Raw genomic sequence first — 16,209 nt, 5'->3', positions numbered from 1 at the left:
TTTTAAGACATATTTTTCTTTCAATATTAATTAAAAATGTATTTAAAAATTCAAATAAATTTATTAAAATTTAGTTAAAAAAATAAATTTATGTAATTATAAAAAATTAAATTAATCTAAAATTTTGAACTAAATTCAAATTTCACTTAAAAAAGTGTTAAATAAAGGAGAAAATCATATTTAACAAAACAAAATATAATAGAAGTCTCGAACCAAAGTTGTTGTCAGGAGTTAAGACTCTATTTTTGTAAAAATGGCGTCATGCCTCCTTATAAAAAAAGAAAAATTTATGTTTTTAGTAACCAAAATATAACATACAATAATTTAATTTAACTTTTATTTTGTAATATAAAATCTGCACCCTATATAGGCGCTTTATTTCATTTCCCTCTCTTTTATTTGTGCTGCTGCAAATCCTAATCCTCTTCTTCCTTTATCACCCTTTCAAATTATCCCTATTTACCTTCTCTCTATTTTTCTTCTTCTCAAATTTTCTTCTCTGCATTGCTCTTCTGCAACGACAATGGACAGTGGTGGCCACTACAACCCCCGCACCGTCGAAGAGGTTTTCCGGGACTTCAAGGGCCGCAGGGCTGGCATGATCAAAGCCCTTACCACTGGTCTCTCTCTATAATTTTCTTTTCTGTTTTCAAATTCTAAGGACGGAAGTTTCTTACTCTATTTGACTGCGTCTTTGTTTGTCTTTACAGATGTTGAGGAGTTTTACCAGCAGTGCGATCCTGGTTAGGGTTTAGCCTTTTCTTATCTCTTACGCTCCTTCTCCTCTTACTTCTTTCTGCTTGCTTTCACTCTCCAATTGTCGTTCTGTTTTATTGTTCTTTCTCGAACCCTACTGTGTCCGTTATTTGGTGACGGTTCCTTACTTGTTCGTTTAACTTAACTGCATTGTCTGTGAGTATGAAAACTGACCTTTTTTCCTTTTTTCTTTTAAAAAAATTTTAGTGGTTTCAGTTGTGTTCTTTTTTTTTTTTACGAAGTGATTGTGTGAACTTTTTGATCTTGTGTTTTGCTTAAATGTTAAATTGAGTTGGTGGTTCAATCCAAGTGGCTCTTTTTTGCTTGAATAGATGTCCATGTAGGAAGCACAATTTTAGTGCTTGGTGATTTTTGTTAACATTGCTGTTTGTTGGGTGCGGTGCATTGCTGCTTTGCTGTGTGGACTTGTTAGACATTTTTCTTCGGTTTTTATGGACGGGGTTCTTGTCATCCTAGACCCCAAAACTAAGCTGAATGAACTGGATGATTTTGCTTCTTCTGACCTTTTAGTATTAGCTACATTTTATGTTCTGAGCTCTTATTGATTGAACTACCTGGATTAGTTTTTTTGGGGGCCCGGAGGAGATTCTATTTACACCCTCCTTTTTTTTATTTATACAGCCTTTTTTCGTTTTTTGTATTTTTTGTGTGAGAAAAATACTCTTATGGGAAACTAAGTTCCAGAACATATAATGGTTTTCAATATTTTTTCCTGAAAATAAAACGTTCAATTTTGATGAATCAATACGATAAGTAAAGAAGCTAATTGTGATTTAAAATACTGTGCAAGTTATAACATATAAGAACGGGACTCCACTATTATTCATATAATATTCTAATAACTTTTTGTGATGTTTTAATATTCATTCATTTTAGCTAAATACTCTTCCGTCAAGATTTCCCACATGACATTGTACATGTTATGCTTGGCCAAAGTTCATTCTTCATACCAAACATCGATTTGTATTATATAAGTCAAATATTGAAGTAATTAAGAGGCGATGACCAAATATACAAATTTTTGAATCCTAGATATACCAAAAGCAAATACATGCTGGACAGTCTCTCAACAAGCTCCGTTGGAAGAATATGTGAGATCCTCCTCTTGGACCACCTTGAGAGCCTTCTCTAATCTTGGTGTCATCATCTGATTTCTCGACTAATATCTTTGATTCTTCTTCAAGATTAGAACCTATTTCTCCTCTTCTAAGTTGTCCACAAAGTTTACTGTTGTTGGAGCCATTCTCCCAGCGCTTTCCCCTACTAAGGTTAGATGGGATGGTGGGTGGACAATAATAACGTGGTTTACGAAGCAAGTTGAGTACGAGGTACAATTTTAGAGTTCTTTCGAAAGAGGTTGAGTTCGGTAGATAATGATGAAGAAGAATATGATAGGTCGACCGACTATCTCGACTAGTGCATTGGTATGGTAGTATAGTGTTGTAGATCGTGTAGATTACAAGTCCTAGGTTGGGCATGGGGATCATACATTGACACATTGTGAAATCGAAGGTGGCCCACAAAAAATTATCTTAATCGATGAAAGCTTCATGTGTCCACCTATCTTCGAAGGCACTAATCCATGTGTCCGTGCAAGGTCATGGGTACACCATCTGACTTAGAAAAATGTTATGTATGGAGAGAGTTTCCCACTCTTAAGTCACAAACACAAGACCTTTTCACATGCTTACAAACCATATCGTTGTTTCTAGGAGTTATCACAATCTCTTTTTTTTCCTTGTTGCGTTGTTTAAAAATTTGCTTGTGTTCTTAACTTATCATAACTAGGGCTTGCTCTTACTAAGACTTCCAAAATTCCCATAACTCAATGGACTTACTTCATTTAAGTTTAACTCGGGCTTGCTCTTACTAAGACTTCAAAACTCCCATAACTCAGTGGACTTACTTCATTTAAGTTGGACGATTGTTTGGAGTGTGTACTATCCTGGGTACTAGAGTGGGCTCTCACCTACCAATGATGAATTGTATCTACTATCGTGGTTCTCAAGTTGGCTTTGTGATCTTTCATCACCACACTTGCCAAAGAAACCTTACAATCATCTATTGGCTATCGACTACAATTATTCTTTGCTTTGAGGATATCTTCTTTAATGACATAATTCTCTTGATAGGATTAATTTTCCAGGATTTGTGGGATCTTTAGACACACAATATAAGATAGAGGTTCACCATAATGATTTCACAATACATAGCCATTCCTCTCGTTGAATTTACATCTTCCCTTGTGGGCTCTTCCATCATAATAATTACATGACTGAAACTTTACATGCATGATCCTTTCCATCATCATTCATAAAGTGTTATGAAAGTTGTTTCTATATGAATGTTCATGTATATTGTACTTTAGTCTATGGTCTTGAAATCTATGTCCAAGTTGTTTGAAGTTATTTAAGTCTTTTAATAAAATTCACACTTTAATTTGGGATCATCATTTTGAAACGATAACTTGTCATTGGAAGATATTAAAAAGTGGATTTTAAGCATAACTCAACTCGTGCGATCAAATGTGTCTTTTTAGGCTATTATCGGCTTCAAAAAGGGTACCGATATTACTCTCCTGAAACCAAGAAGTAGTACATGTCGGCCAATGTTACATTCTTTGAATAGACACCTTTCTTCTCTCCATTTGTTCAAGATGTTCATATCCTCCAACAGGTCCTTCCTCTTCCAGTGGTTGAGTCTAATATCTCCAATGTCTCAGTCAATCCAAGTCATGCTCAAGGTCCTCCCAAAGCTTCCCCTCCACATATTGATATCTTCCAACACAGTACCCTGATGGGTAGTCCTCTTCCAGAAACTGATGGATCTCCTCCTTCAGATTCTTCTCCCTCACTGCCTCTTGCCACGCCTCCTGGTGAAGATGATTCTGGTTGGCCCATTGCTCTCATAAAAGGTACTCGTTCCACTTGAAACCCTCATCCCATTTATAATTTTCTTAGCTATCACAGATTGTTGCCCTCCTTTTATTCCCTTTTATCCTCGGTGTCTTCTGTGGTTATACCCAAAAATGTGAAAGAAGCACTTGATCATCCTGGATGGCGACATGCCATGATTGCAGAAATGCAGGCTCTTGATCATAGTAATACTTGGGAGCTTGTGCCACTTCCCCCGGGCAAAAAGGTTGTTGGTTGTCGCTGGGTATATGCAGTTAAAGTCGGCCCTAATGGTGACATTGATAGGCTAAAAGCCCGGCTACTTGCAAAAGGATACACTTAGGTTTGTGGCCTTGATTATTGTGACACCTTTTCTCCCGTGGCCAAGATGACTACCATTCGTCTTTTCTTCGCAATGGCAACCATTCGTCATTGGCCACTTCATCAATTGGATATCAAAAATGTCTTTCTCCATGGTGATCTTGAGGAAGAAGTTTATATGGAGCAACCTCCTGGGTTTGTTGCTCAGGGGGAGTTTGGTATGGTTTGCAAATTGCACCGATCTCTATATGGGCTCAAGCAATCACCACGTGGTTGGCTTAGAAAATTCAGCTCCATTGTTCAAAACTTTGGGCTGAAACGCAGTGAAGCAGATCATTCAGTCTTTTATTATCATTCGTCTCTCGGGAAATGTGTTTACTTAATAGTATATGTTGATGATATAGTCATTACAGGAAATGATATTGCTGGAATATCTCAATTGAAGGAGTACTAGTGTAGACATTTCCAAACCAAGGATCTTGGAAGCCTCAAATACTTCTTAGGCATTGAAGTAGCTCAGTTAAAAGATGGAGTTGTAATCTCCCAAAGGAAGTATGCTCTCGATATTTTGCAAGAAACAGGCATGATTGATTGTAGACCGGTTGACAGTCCTATGAACCCAAATAAAAAATTAACAATAGAAGAAGGTGAGTTATTCTCCGACCCGGAGAGATATAGGAGGCTAGTAGGAAAACTAATCTATTTCACTATTACAAGGCCGAAACTATCTTTTGCAGTTGGAGTGGTTAGTCAGTTCATGCAATCTCCATGTGTTGGCCATTGGAATGCTATCATTCGCATTCTAAGGTAAGTGAAAAAGGCTCCCGGGCAAGGGCTGTTATATGAAGAAAAAGGAAGCCTTCAGGTATCAGGATATTGTGATGCCGATTGGGTAGGTTCTCCTATTGATAGACAATCTACTACTGGATATTGTGTTTTCCTTGGAGGAAACATTATCTCATGGAAAAGTAAGAAACAAAATGTAGTGGCTCGATCAATAGCTGAAGCTGAATATAGGGCAATGGCGTCACTAACATGTGAACTTATATGGGTGAAGCAGTTCCTTCAAGAGCTTAGTTTCTGTGACATCCAGAGTATGAAGTTATATTGTGATAACCAAGCTGCTCTTCACATTGCATCAAATCCAGTGTTTCACGAGAGAACTAAATACATAGAAATTGATTGTCATTTTGTTCGGGAAAAGTTATTGTCAAAAGAAATATATACCGAGTTTGTTGGATCAAATGACCAACTCGCAGATGTGTTGACTAAGTCATTAAGGGGACCTCGGATTGAGTTTATTTGTTCCAAGCTTGGTACATACAATCTGTGTGCTCCAACTTGAGGGAGAGTGTTAGAATAATTACTGTTACATATCATCATTAAGGCTAGTCTGCTAGACCAGTAATGATTAATACCTAGTTCTGTACCTAGAGGTCTAGTGTAGACTCTTTGTGTTCCATGTACTCTTGTGTTTTCAATATATATAGAAGATAATGAGAAGAATCTGTTAAGCCCTCAAGAATATATTTTATCAGTTTTAATCTCAAGTGATACCATAATCATCTTGAACAAGATGTCTCTAGTGTTCCAGATGAAGAAAAACCTCAGTGGTAGAAATTGGATTTTCAATTATGTGCTGTTTTATGGCAATTTGTTGAGCAAGAAGTTTTAGAAATTGAGACCTTATAATGCATGCTTCTCTTTTTGGAAAAGGGCACAAGACATTTTTGCTAATGATGTACAACGTCTCTTTGATGCTGTTGGAAGTCTCACATCGACTAGAGATAAGGCCAATTTACAATATATAAGTGGATGCAAACCTCATTTTACAAGCCGGTTTTGTGGGGTTGAGTTAGGCTTAAAATCCACTTCTTAACATGGTATCAGAGCTATGGTTAGAGCCTATCCTAGCGATATTTGTTGTTTGTTAGGCATGTTCCACCCACTATCAGGCCGTTATTGGACCACCCATTAATATCTAGTCTCACGCTCGAGATGATGTCTATACCTCGGCGTGAGGAGTGTGTGTTGGAAGTTTCATATCGGTTAGAGATAAGGTCAATTTATAATATATAAGTGGGTGCAAGCCACACCTTATAAGCCGGTTTTGTGGGGTTGAGTTAGGCCTAAAATCCACTTCTTAACAGATGCAACTCAAAGAGTAGTCTCACTCAAACAAATCAATCATGATATGGTTTCTCATATAGGAGAGGCCCAGGTTGCAGTAGAAGAATTAAAGAATTTCTTTATGGCTGATTATTAGAAGATATCAACAAAAAACTTGATAAGTTTTACATGGTCTTAATTTTGAGTCTACACTCAGATTTTGATAATGTACATGACCAAGTTTTAGTTGGTGATCAAATCCCTTCAATGGATAACTTAATTACTAGACTTCTTCGGGTGCCTACATTGATAAAAGATGAGAATTCAATTGATGTTATTGAAACATTAGCAATGGTACCACTATGAAGAAGAGGAGGGGTTAGGAGCAATTTTGGAGGATGTGGTGGTTGAAGTGGGTGTCCTCAATGCTCATATTGTAAGAATGAGCCATACCTAAGAAAAATGTTATTCCTTGCATGGTTTTCCAGATAAAGTTGTTCATTTGTCTAAATCTGATAATTCAGAATCTAGAAATTTTTACTAAGACTACAAAGAATTTTTGAGGTACAAGTTTGAGAAATCTACCAATTTTGGCCAATCCTCTTAAATGTCAAATGTGTCAACTGCATGCATCTCTCAATCTATGGAAGGTCATAGTGCATGGATTCTTGGTTCAAGTACATCATATCATGTCTCTAGTAACATTTCTTCATTTTCCTCCATTTCCTCTCCAAAAAATTCCTCATTTCCATTATTGTTGCCAATGGATTCAAAGTGGCATCTCAAGGAATTGGCAAAGTTTCTTATCTCTTTCACGAAATTTAAATTATGTTTTGTACGGTCCTCATTGTCCTTACAATTTAATCTCTTTGAGCCAATTGATTTGTTCCTTAAGCTGTTATGTAACCTTTATGGTTAATTTCTTTGTTATACAAGAAGATGGTACAGGTCGTCTGATTGGAGAAGGACATGAGTCACAAGGACTTTATTTCCTAAAACCTAGCTCCCTATTTTCTTGTTTTGCAACTTTATCCCCAAAACTTTTGCATGATTGTTTGGGCCACCCAAGTTTGTCTAAGTTGAAGATGATGGTTCCAAGTCTCAAACACATTCAAGTCTTAGATTGAGAGTCTTGTTAGTTAGGAAAACATTCCTATCCTAAAAAGTCTGAGACATGATGTAATTCTGTTTTTTCTACTATTCACTTTGATATTTGGGACCAAATCGTATTACTTCCATTGGTTTTAACTATTTATCCTAAACCCTAAACTCAAGTAGCTCTTCACATTGTCTCCAATCCAATGTTTCATGAGAGAACAAAACATATAGAAATTGGTTATCATTTTGTTAGAGAGAAACTAGTATCCAAGGATCTTATTACAGAGTTTATAAGCTCTAATGAACAACTTGTAGACATTATGACTAAATCTCTAAGGGGGTCTAGAATTTAATTTATATGTTCCAAGCTTGATGCATATGATCTATATGTTCCAGCATGAGCGGAGTGTTAAAATGTAATATTTCTTTATTATTATTGTTAGATGTTAAGATGTGTGTCTTTGTTATTTGGGCTTAGTCTATTCTGTATTAAGGGCATTGACCCATATCTTACAATATAAATAAACTACCCTATGTGTAGTCTAAACACACAAGGGATATTTTCTCCCAATCTTCTTTATTTCTCACATGGTATCTAGAGCACAGGAATAGTTCCAGTCAACTCCACGGTCTCCGGCATCCATCACTGCTGCTGTTCTCGCAGTCGCCGCCGCTGCCACCGCCGCCGCCGTCGCCGGAGTTCCAGAATCGACCGGCGACCACACCATCGGAAGCGTCTCGGCCGGGCGACCACCGTCGTACGAAGATCGCGGCGATCGGACCTCTCACGCGCCTCCACGCGCCGCCGCAAGAGTCGCCGCTGCCGCCGCGCGTGCCGGCGCGTCGCCGGAGCTTTCCATCGCCGATCAGCACCGCCGTGATCGCCTCCTTGCCCTCTTTCTGGATCTGTGGTCGTTGTGTCAATCAGAGCACTTTGAATTTTTAGGGTTTCTCCCTCTCCATGGCTGCCCAACTTGATGATCGGAGTCAGTCTCGCCAATCAGGTAAAGGACGTCCAAAATGTGACCACTGTGGCAAGCTAGGCCACAAAATTGATAGATGTTATGCGCTTCATGGACATCCTCCTCGACCTATAGCAATGGCTAATTCTGATCCACCTCTCCCATCACCGTCTGCAGACCATCCTACATCAAATCCCATAAATAACCCTTTACTCTTTCAGGAATTTCTCAGATGGTATGAGGACCGTCAGCACTCTAGTTCCACTACATCTGCTTCTATTACACGCACAGGTACTCCTTTTGTTGGTCTGACTCACTCTCTCGGATCTTGGGTCCTTGACTCAGGCGCCACCGATCATATCACTGGTAACAAGTCCTTGTTTTCTTCCTTGTCATGTCCGGTTAATTTACCCTCGGTAACGATGGCTGATGGGTCTAGAGTCTCATCTCGTGGTATTGGTACTGTTCATATTTTTCCATCCATATCCATTGATAATGTACTTTATGTCCCTGGGTCTCCGTTTAACTTATTGTCCGTAAGTCGTCTAACTCGTTCCCTTAATTGTGTTATTTCTTTTACCAAAGATTCTGTTTGGTTGCAGGACCGGAGTTCGAAACACATGATTGGCACAGGATGTGAGTCTCATGGCCTATATCATCTCAGCCCTTCTCCACATGCTGGCGTAATCATGGAGTCACCATCCCTTCTTCATGCTCAGTTAGGTCATCCCAGTCTTGCCAAACTGCAGCAACTTGTTCCGAGTCTGTCCAAATTATCAAGTTTGTCGTGTGAGTCTTGTCAGTTAGGTAAACATACTCGTAGTTCCTTTCCTCGTAGTGTTTCACAACGAGCGTCATCCCCCTTTTCATTGGTTCATTCTGATATTTGGGGACCTAGTCGTGTTAAGTCAACTTTAGGATTTCAGTATTTTGTTACCTTTATTGATGACTATTCCAGATGTACTTGGTTGTTTCTCATGAAGAATCGTTCTGAGTTGTTTTCTATTTTTCAAACCTTTTTCAATGAAATAAAAACTCAGTTTGGGGTTTCTATTCGCACTTTACGCAGTGATAATGGCCGTGAATACCTTTCTCAACAGTTTAAACATTTTATGGCTTCTCATGGCATTCTTCACCAAACCTCATGTGCTTATACCCCTCAACAAAATGGGGTGGCTGAGCGCAAGAATAGACACCTTATTGAAACAACTCGTACCCTTCTCATTCATGGTCAAGTACCCTCACGTTTTTGGGGTGATGCTGTTCTCACGGCATGTTATCTTATCAACCGCATGCCATCTTCCGTCCTAGAGAACAAAATCCCTCATTCTATCTTATTTCCTCAAGACCCTCTGCATCCATTACCTCTTCGAGTTTTTGGGTCTACATGTTTTGTTCATGATTTTAGTCCTGGTCTTGATAAGTTGTCTCCTAGGTCTCACAAATGTGTCTTCTTAGGATTTCCACGGTCACAAAAGGGCTATAAGTGTTTTTCCCCTTCCCTCAATCGTCATTTTATCTCTGCTGATGTCACTTTTGATGAGTCTTCTTTTTACTTTTCACATCTATCTTCTAGTTCTGTACCTCTCCCTGTTACTGTTGATATTCCTCTTATCTGTGATCCTCCTGGTGATGCTCCACCCATTTTGTCTTCTCCTTCTTTAGACTCTCATTCACCACAGGATCATCCTTCATCTCCACCCCTTCAGGTTTATAGTCGCCGTAATTGTCTCCCTCATGACTCACTTCCGGTGCCGCCTCATGTGTCTCCTCCGGCTCCAGCAACTGAGTCTGACTTGCCTATTGCCCTCCGTAAAGGTATACGCTCTACCCGTAACCCTTCCCCCCATTATACTGTTCTTAATTACCACAGATTATCTCCATCTTTTTATACTTGTCTCTCATCCATTTCTTCTGTGTCAATTCCCAAATCTGTGGGTGATGCCTTAACTCATCCTGGTTGGCGTCAAGCTATGATGGATGAATTAAGTGCTTTACAGGAAAGTGGAACTTGGGAGCTTGTCCAATTACCATCTGGAAAGTCTGTTGTTGGTTGCAGGTGGGTGTATGCTATCAAGGTTGGTCCTGATGGCACCATTGATCGTCTGAAAGCTCGACTGGTTGCCAAAGGCTACACACAGATTTTTGGTTTGGATTATGGTGATACTTTTTCTCCAGTGGCAAAAATGACCTCTGTTCGCCTGTTCATTGCCATGGCCGCTCTTCGACAATGGCCTCTTTACCAACTTGATGTCAAAAATGCTTTTCTCAATGGTGATTTGCAGGAAGAAATTTATATGGAGCAACCGCCTGGCTTTGTTGCTCAGGGGGAGTCATCTGGATTGGTATGTCGTCTTCGCAAATCCTTATATGGCCTAAAACAGTCTCCTCGGGCCTGGTTTGGTAAATTCAGTTGTGTTGTTCAACAATTTGGTATGTCTCGCAGTGAAGCGGATCATTCAGTGTTCTATCGCCACTCGAGTGCTAGATGTATCTATTTAATAGTGTATGTCGATGATATTGTTCTCACAGGAAGCGACTATCTTGGCATCTCTCAGATGAAACAACACCTTTGTCATCATTTTCAAACCAAAGATCTTGGCAAACTCCGGTACTTTTTGGGTATTGAAGTAGCACAATCCAATGATGGTATTGTCATATCTCAGAGGAAGTATGCGTTAGACATCTTGGAGGAAACAGGGTTAATGAATTGTAAATCTGTTGAGACACCTATGGACCCTAACATCAAACTCCTACCAAATCAGGGGGAGCCTTTCTCAGATCCTGAACGGTACAGAAGACTAGTTGGTAAATTAAACTATCTTACTGTTACGCGTCCTGACATTTCCTTCGCAGTTAGTGTGGTGAGTCAATTTCTAAACTCCCCATGTGAAGACCATTGGGATGCAGTTGTTCGTATACTGAAGTATATTAAAAGATCACCTGGAAAAGGTTTGCTATATGGCCCTAACAACGATACAAAGATCGTTTGCTATTCAGATGCTGATTGGGCTGGTTCCCCTTCTTATAGGAGGTCTACTTCTGGATATTGTGTCTCTATTGGTAGCAACTTGATATCTTGGAAAAGTAAGAAGCAAAGTGTTGTGGCAAGGTCGAGTGCAGAAGCAGAATATAGAGCTATGGCATCAGCTACTTGCGAGCTTGTGTGGCTTAAACAATTGCTTAGTGAATTGAAATTTGGAGATGTCACTCACATGATACTTATATGTGATAATCAAGCTGCTCTCCATATTAGCTCTAACCCTGTCTTCCATGAGAGAACCAAACACATTGAAGTTGATTGTCATTTCATTCGAGAAAAAATCATATCCGGAGATATCAAGACTGAGTTTGTTAACTCAAGCAACCAGTTGGCAGACATATTCACTAAATCCTTACGAGGACCTAGAATTGATTATCTTTGTAACAAGCTTGGAACATATGATTTATATGCTCCAGCTTGAGGGGGAGTGTTAGATGTTAAGATGTGTGTCTTTGCTATTTGGGCTTAGTCTATTCTGTATTAAGGGCATTGGCCCATATCTTACAATATAAATAAACTACCCTATGTGTAGTCTAAACACACAAGGGATATTTTCTCCCAATCTTCTTTATTTCTCACAATTATTTTAATGTATTGGAACCCAACTTTTATGTTAGGGTTTAAGGAAGTACCTTGACCTTTTGTATTCTGCTCCTTTGTACTCTATAAATACAGTAATATAATTGTAACAGTGTAATAAGTACGTACACTGTTTTACTTCATTCAAGTTCTTCAAGTGGTGCCAAAGCCTTACAAATACGCGTTAAATTTGAGAGCCCGGTTCAATTTAAGGATAACTAAAAAGTATAGTTTTGAAGAATAGAAAAGAGCATGGTTCAACCTCTTTTTCGTTCTTACCTTATCTCTTAAGGAAAAAGCTGAGGTTGCAAGTCCTGGTTGTAAAAGGAGCAATAAAATCCCCTCTTCATCTGCCAAATTCATTTTTCTTTTTAATTTTTTTTCTGGTGTCAAAGTGAATCTTGAAAGGTCAAGCTCCCCACTTCTGTTATGTCCATCAAACAATAGGAAAATTTGGGTACAAAATTTGGCCAATGGGCGTTTTGGTTAACTGAAGGTAGAAGGGTGTGATCTTGGTTGCATATATAAGAAATGCCATTTGTTGCTAATTTGAGTTTTGCATTTTTTAGCCAAAATTGGTTGAGCTAGATTAGACCAAAAATGGATAATCGGCTTTTACTACAATTGGTAAATTTGTTGTAATTATCCTAGGAATTGGTGTTAATCACCTAGAACATGGTATGATCTATATTACTTCTATATAGTGTAAATTATACTTAGTCTGACCTAATGCGTCTTAGGATCAAATAGTGTAATTTGATTATACCGAGGTTGGTTTTCTAAGTCCATTACCGTTTGTATTGAGTCCTAAACTTTTCATAGAGTAACTATCACAAATTAAAATTGCAGACATATTAACTTGATACCTGATTGTAATTATCCTAGGAATTGGTGTTAATCACCTAGAACTTGGTATGACCTACATTACCTCCATATAGTGTAAATTTTGCGTAGTCTGACCGAATGCGACATAGGATCAAACAGTGTAAGTTAATTATACTGAGGTTGGTTTACTAAGTCTATTACCATTTCTATTAAGTCCTAAACTTTTCATAGAGTAGCTATCAGAAATAAACATTGCAGACAAAGTAACTTGGTATCTGCTTGAAATTAGTATAGACAATTGCTGACATATACTATTAACACCAATGTTTGTTTAATTATTAAACTGAAATTTCTAGGGTGTTACAAATGTTTAATCGATTTTCTTTAAGTTGTTCCTGAAATCCCGAAATATTTTATACTTCTGCCACCAAGAGTGTAGATACCGCTTATGACAATGTATAATTGTTTTTATATAAATTCATATAAAAAGATAGTATTTACTTTTTACTTTTTATATGCTTTGTTCCTTTTTCCAACTCTAGACAGGATCTGAATTTAAATAACAACCTTGTTTTGTCTTTTTGTCACTTCCATATTTTTTTTGTATGTATGAGTGTGTAGAAGTTCCCGATTCTGTTTTATTTTATTAGGTGCACTTGGTTACTTAGTTTCGCTCATCATTTAAATATTTGACAGACTTTTAGTCAATCATATGGAGTGAAGTGATTTATGATTTTGGTTTACTTCTATTTATTACTTTGGGATAATGAAAAATTTGAAGAACTGGATTTTATATTTCTGTGTTTTTCTTTCAACAAGTGAGACTAATCCCCTAACATGTGTTGATTTTAATAGCTATTGCTAATTATATTCCTTTGTTTTCTTTCTTACTTTGTTTGCAGCTTGGTTGTCTCTTTTATCTCGAGTTAAAATTAATTGTGGATTTCTTTTCATTTTATTCTCTCATTTAGTACTCTTGCATGTATCTAAAATATCTATGAAGCTTACATTGTAAAATCTATTGATGCTTTGCTTTTGTTTTCCTGTTTTACATCAGAAAAGGAGAACCTATGTCTATATGGATTCCCCAATGAACAATGGGAAGTTAATTTGCCAGCTGAAGAAGTTCCTCCAGAACTTCCCGAACCTGCATTGGGCATAAACTTTGCTAGGGATGGGATGCAAGAAAAGGACTGGTTATCTTTAGTTGCTGTTCACAGTGATGCATGGCTACAGTCCGTGGCTTTCTACTTTGGAGCGAGATTTGGTTTTGATAAAGCTGACAGGTATAATAGTTCTTTTCTCCAATCTTTTATCTCGTTATTCTCTATGCAACTGTTTGATATTGGATTATAACATGTTTGGAATGCATGCCAGTACCTTTTACTTCTGAACTAATGCTTCTTTTGTGGAAGTATTTAATATTTTCTGATGATTTGTTTGACTTAATAAAATATGATGCCTGAATAGTTTATATGGAAAGATTTTCGATCAACACAAACCATTGTCAGCATGAGATTAACATATCTGTCGTATGCTTGTAGGTTAGAGCTATGTTTCATTTATGCAATTGCGATAGGAAAAGCGCAGCTGAAAAAAGCACAAGCAAGACGCATTTCTTATGCCGTGTCATTGACTGTCTTTCCTTTGCTTATAATACTGAGCCAAAATGGTTTAGGCTATTTAACTATTTCATGAACAATTCTGTGTTTTTCTGCATATGTTTTCGTGCGCACTCATCTGGAAAGAATGGTATTAAGAATTTGACTTTAAGATTCTATGTTTTTCTCTTTGTTGAAAAAAAGAGTTTGGCATTTTGCATTGTTTCCATGTATTTACATGACAAGCAGATGGCAATAAAATCCCCATGTACATGCATGGGTTTATATGCCCCTCGTGACTAGTTAGCAATATAATACATGTATGTGGTGGAATACATAATTCATCAAAGCAAGTATACTTGTTATTTGTACCCTGACCATTGATTACGTGTAATTCTTTGTGCAGGAAACGCCTATTCACTATGATTAATGATCTGCCTACTATATTCGAGGTCGTAACTGGATCTGCAATGAAACAGGCCAAGGAGAAGTCATCAGACCGCAACAGCAGCAAATCAAAGTCCGGTTCAAAAGTAAGAAAACATCCTGTTACCTCTGTCCATGTTTGAGTTTTCTTTTTAGTTGATCATTTTAGTATCATAATTGTACTGTTTATTTTATCTACTTTGTCACTGTTGAACTTTATGATCTAAATAGAAGTAGGAAATGTCTTATTATCATAATATATGCTAAATATAATTTATTCCCTAACTGAAATGTCATTTTTACATGTGTTTATATGCTAATTTATTTCCTTTCTAAATTGTCAATTTCACATTACTATCAAAATAAAACAGCGAGCATCTGAATCTGTGAAGTATGTAAAACAAGAAGTGAAGGAGGAGGAGGTATTGGACGAAGAAGTAGACGAGGAACACGGAGAGACCTTGTGTGGCGCTTGTGGGGAGAACTACGCATCCGATGAGTTCTGGATTTGTTGCGACATATGCGAGAAGTGGTTTCATGGGAAGTGTGTGAAAATCACTCCTGCCCGGGCCGAGCACATCAAACACTACAAGTGCCCCTCATGCAGCAACAAGAGAGCAAAACCTTGATATCATATATAAGTGGTGTTATGGGGTAGGTATCAGACCCCTGTAAATCATGCTGGACTGCTAACTTGTTAGTTCCTTAGGCATTCTGCATTGTGCCCTGTTGGTGCATCCTAGGTATTCACTAGTGTTGTCTAGTCAACTCAATGTGGATATAATTATTCAACATTTGATAGTTTTCTGCTTCTGAACTTCTATGACCTGTTCCCCTGCATTGGGATATGTTTGTTCTTAGTACCTGACAACATATGTGCAGCAGCTTCATTTGTGCTTGTTATATGTTTCATTTTTCTTTTGCATCTGCTAGCATTATCCACTACAGCTTAGAGAAATGACCCAAGTTTATGAATTTAACAGACAAAATTTAAGGTGTGCATTTAGTGCTTTTGCTATCACCAGAATGAAGAGTGGAATTGGTCAGATGAAAGATGACATGAAAAAATTGTTCCAGACTAATGGATTCCGCTTCATAACAATGTTTTCAATGCACCAGATCTTGTTACCCTTCTGAATAAGACACTAAGGATTAGTATTAGAAGTCTGATGCTCAATGTTGTGGCCATCAATGAGTAGGGGAGGCAGGGTCAGCGAGAACGATTAAGGTGCATGTAAGAGTATGTTTGATTCTGGGGTATATTCTTTTGCAGTTTGTTACTTCTACTTCCCTTCTTATAACATATAAAATGATTAATGTACTCTTCACGTAGTACTTTATGATAAATTTGAAATTATACTTTCAAATACATATTCTGAAATAAGTTATTTTACATCGTTCTGTTTTAGATGAAGTAATTCTAAAATTATATAATAAGTGCGCTTTTGTATATTATGGGGACTGAGAGAAGAAAGTACGAAGTTTTTGAAATAAAATGACTTATTTTTTTGTAACTAAATTTGCAATAAAGATGCTCATATTTAAGTTCGCCAGTGAAGTTTTTTTGGACAAGT

The 16,209-nt window shown here is 37.7% G+C and overlaps 1 protein-coding gene across 2 annotated transcripts; it reads left to right on the top strand.

Moving 5' to 3' along the window:
• Window positions 1–385: 385 nt before the first annotated feature.
• Window positions 386–16,002, top strand: LOC108331488 (PHD finger protein ALFIN-LIKE 4). 2 transcript variants are annotated; one of them, XM_017566195.2, is made up of 6 exons: window positions 386–620; window positions 711–743; window positions 13,666–13,894; window positions 14,616–14,742; window positions 15,007–15,289; window positions 15,619–16,002. In XM_017566195.2, exons 1-5 carry the CDS (start codon window positions 524–526, stop codon window positions 15,262–15,264), a joined length of 744 nt encoding a protein of 247 aa, XP_017421684.1. In that variant the 5' UTR covers window positions 386–523; the 3' UTR covers window positions 15,265–15,289; window positions 15,619–16,002. The 2 variants fall into 2 exon arrangements, with proteins under 2 accessions (XP_017421684.1, XP_017421683.1); XM_017566194.2 differs by lacking the exon at window positions 15,619–16,002 and having other exon boundaries at window positions 15,007–15,560.
• The last annotated feature ends 207 nt before the right edge of the window (window positions 16,003–16,209 follow it).

The sequence above is a fragment of the Vigna angularis genome, chromosome 4, assembly GCF_016808095.1.
Source record: "Vigna angularis cultivar LongXiaoDou No.4 chromosome 4, ASM1680809v1, whole genome shotgun sequence".
Taxonomy (NCBI): Eukaryota; Viridiplantae; Streptophyta; class Magnoliopsida; order Fabales; family Fabaceae; genus Vigna; species Vigna angularis.
Note: the sequence above shows the minus strand (reverse complement) of the source record. Positions and strands in the feature narration are given on the sequence as shown.

Excerpts from the sequence above, each read along its gene's own strand:
- LOC108331488 (XM_017566195.2), top strand. The coding sequence starts at position 524 with ATGGACAGTGGTGGCCACTACAACCCCCGCACCGTCGAAGAGGTTTTC. Across the intron at positions 621-710 it reads GATCAAAGCCCTTACCACTG|ATGTTGAGGAGTTTTACCAG; the intron begins GTCTCTCTCTAT and ends TTGTCTTTACAG. Across the intron at positions 13,895-14,615 it reads GGTTTTGATAAAGCTGACAG|GAAACGCCTATTCACTATGA; the intron begins GTATAATAGTTC and ends TTCTTTGTGCAG.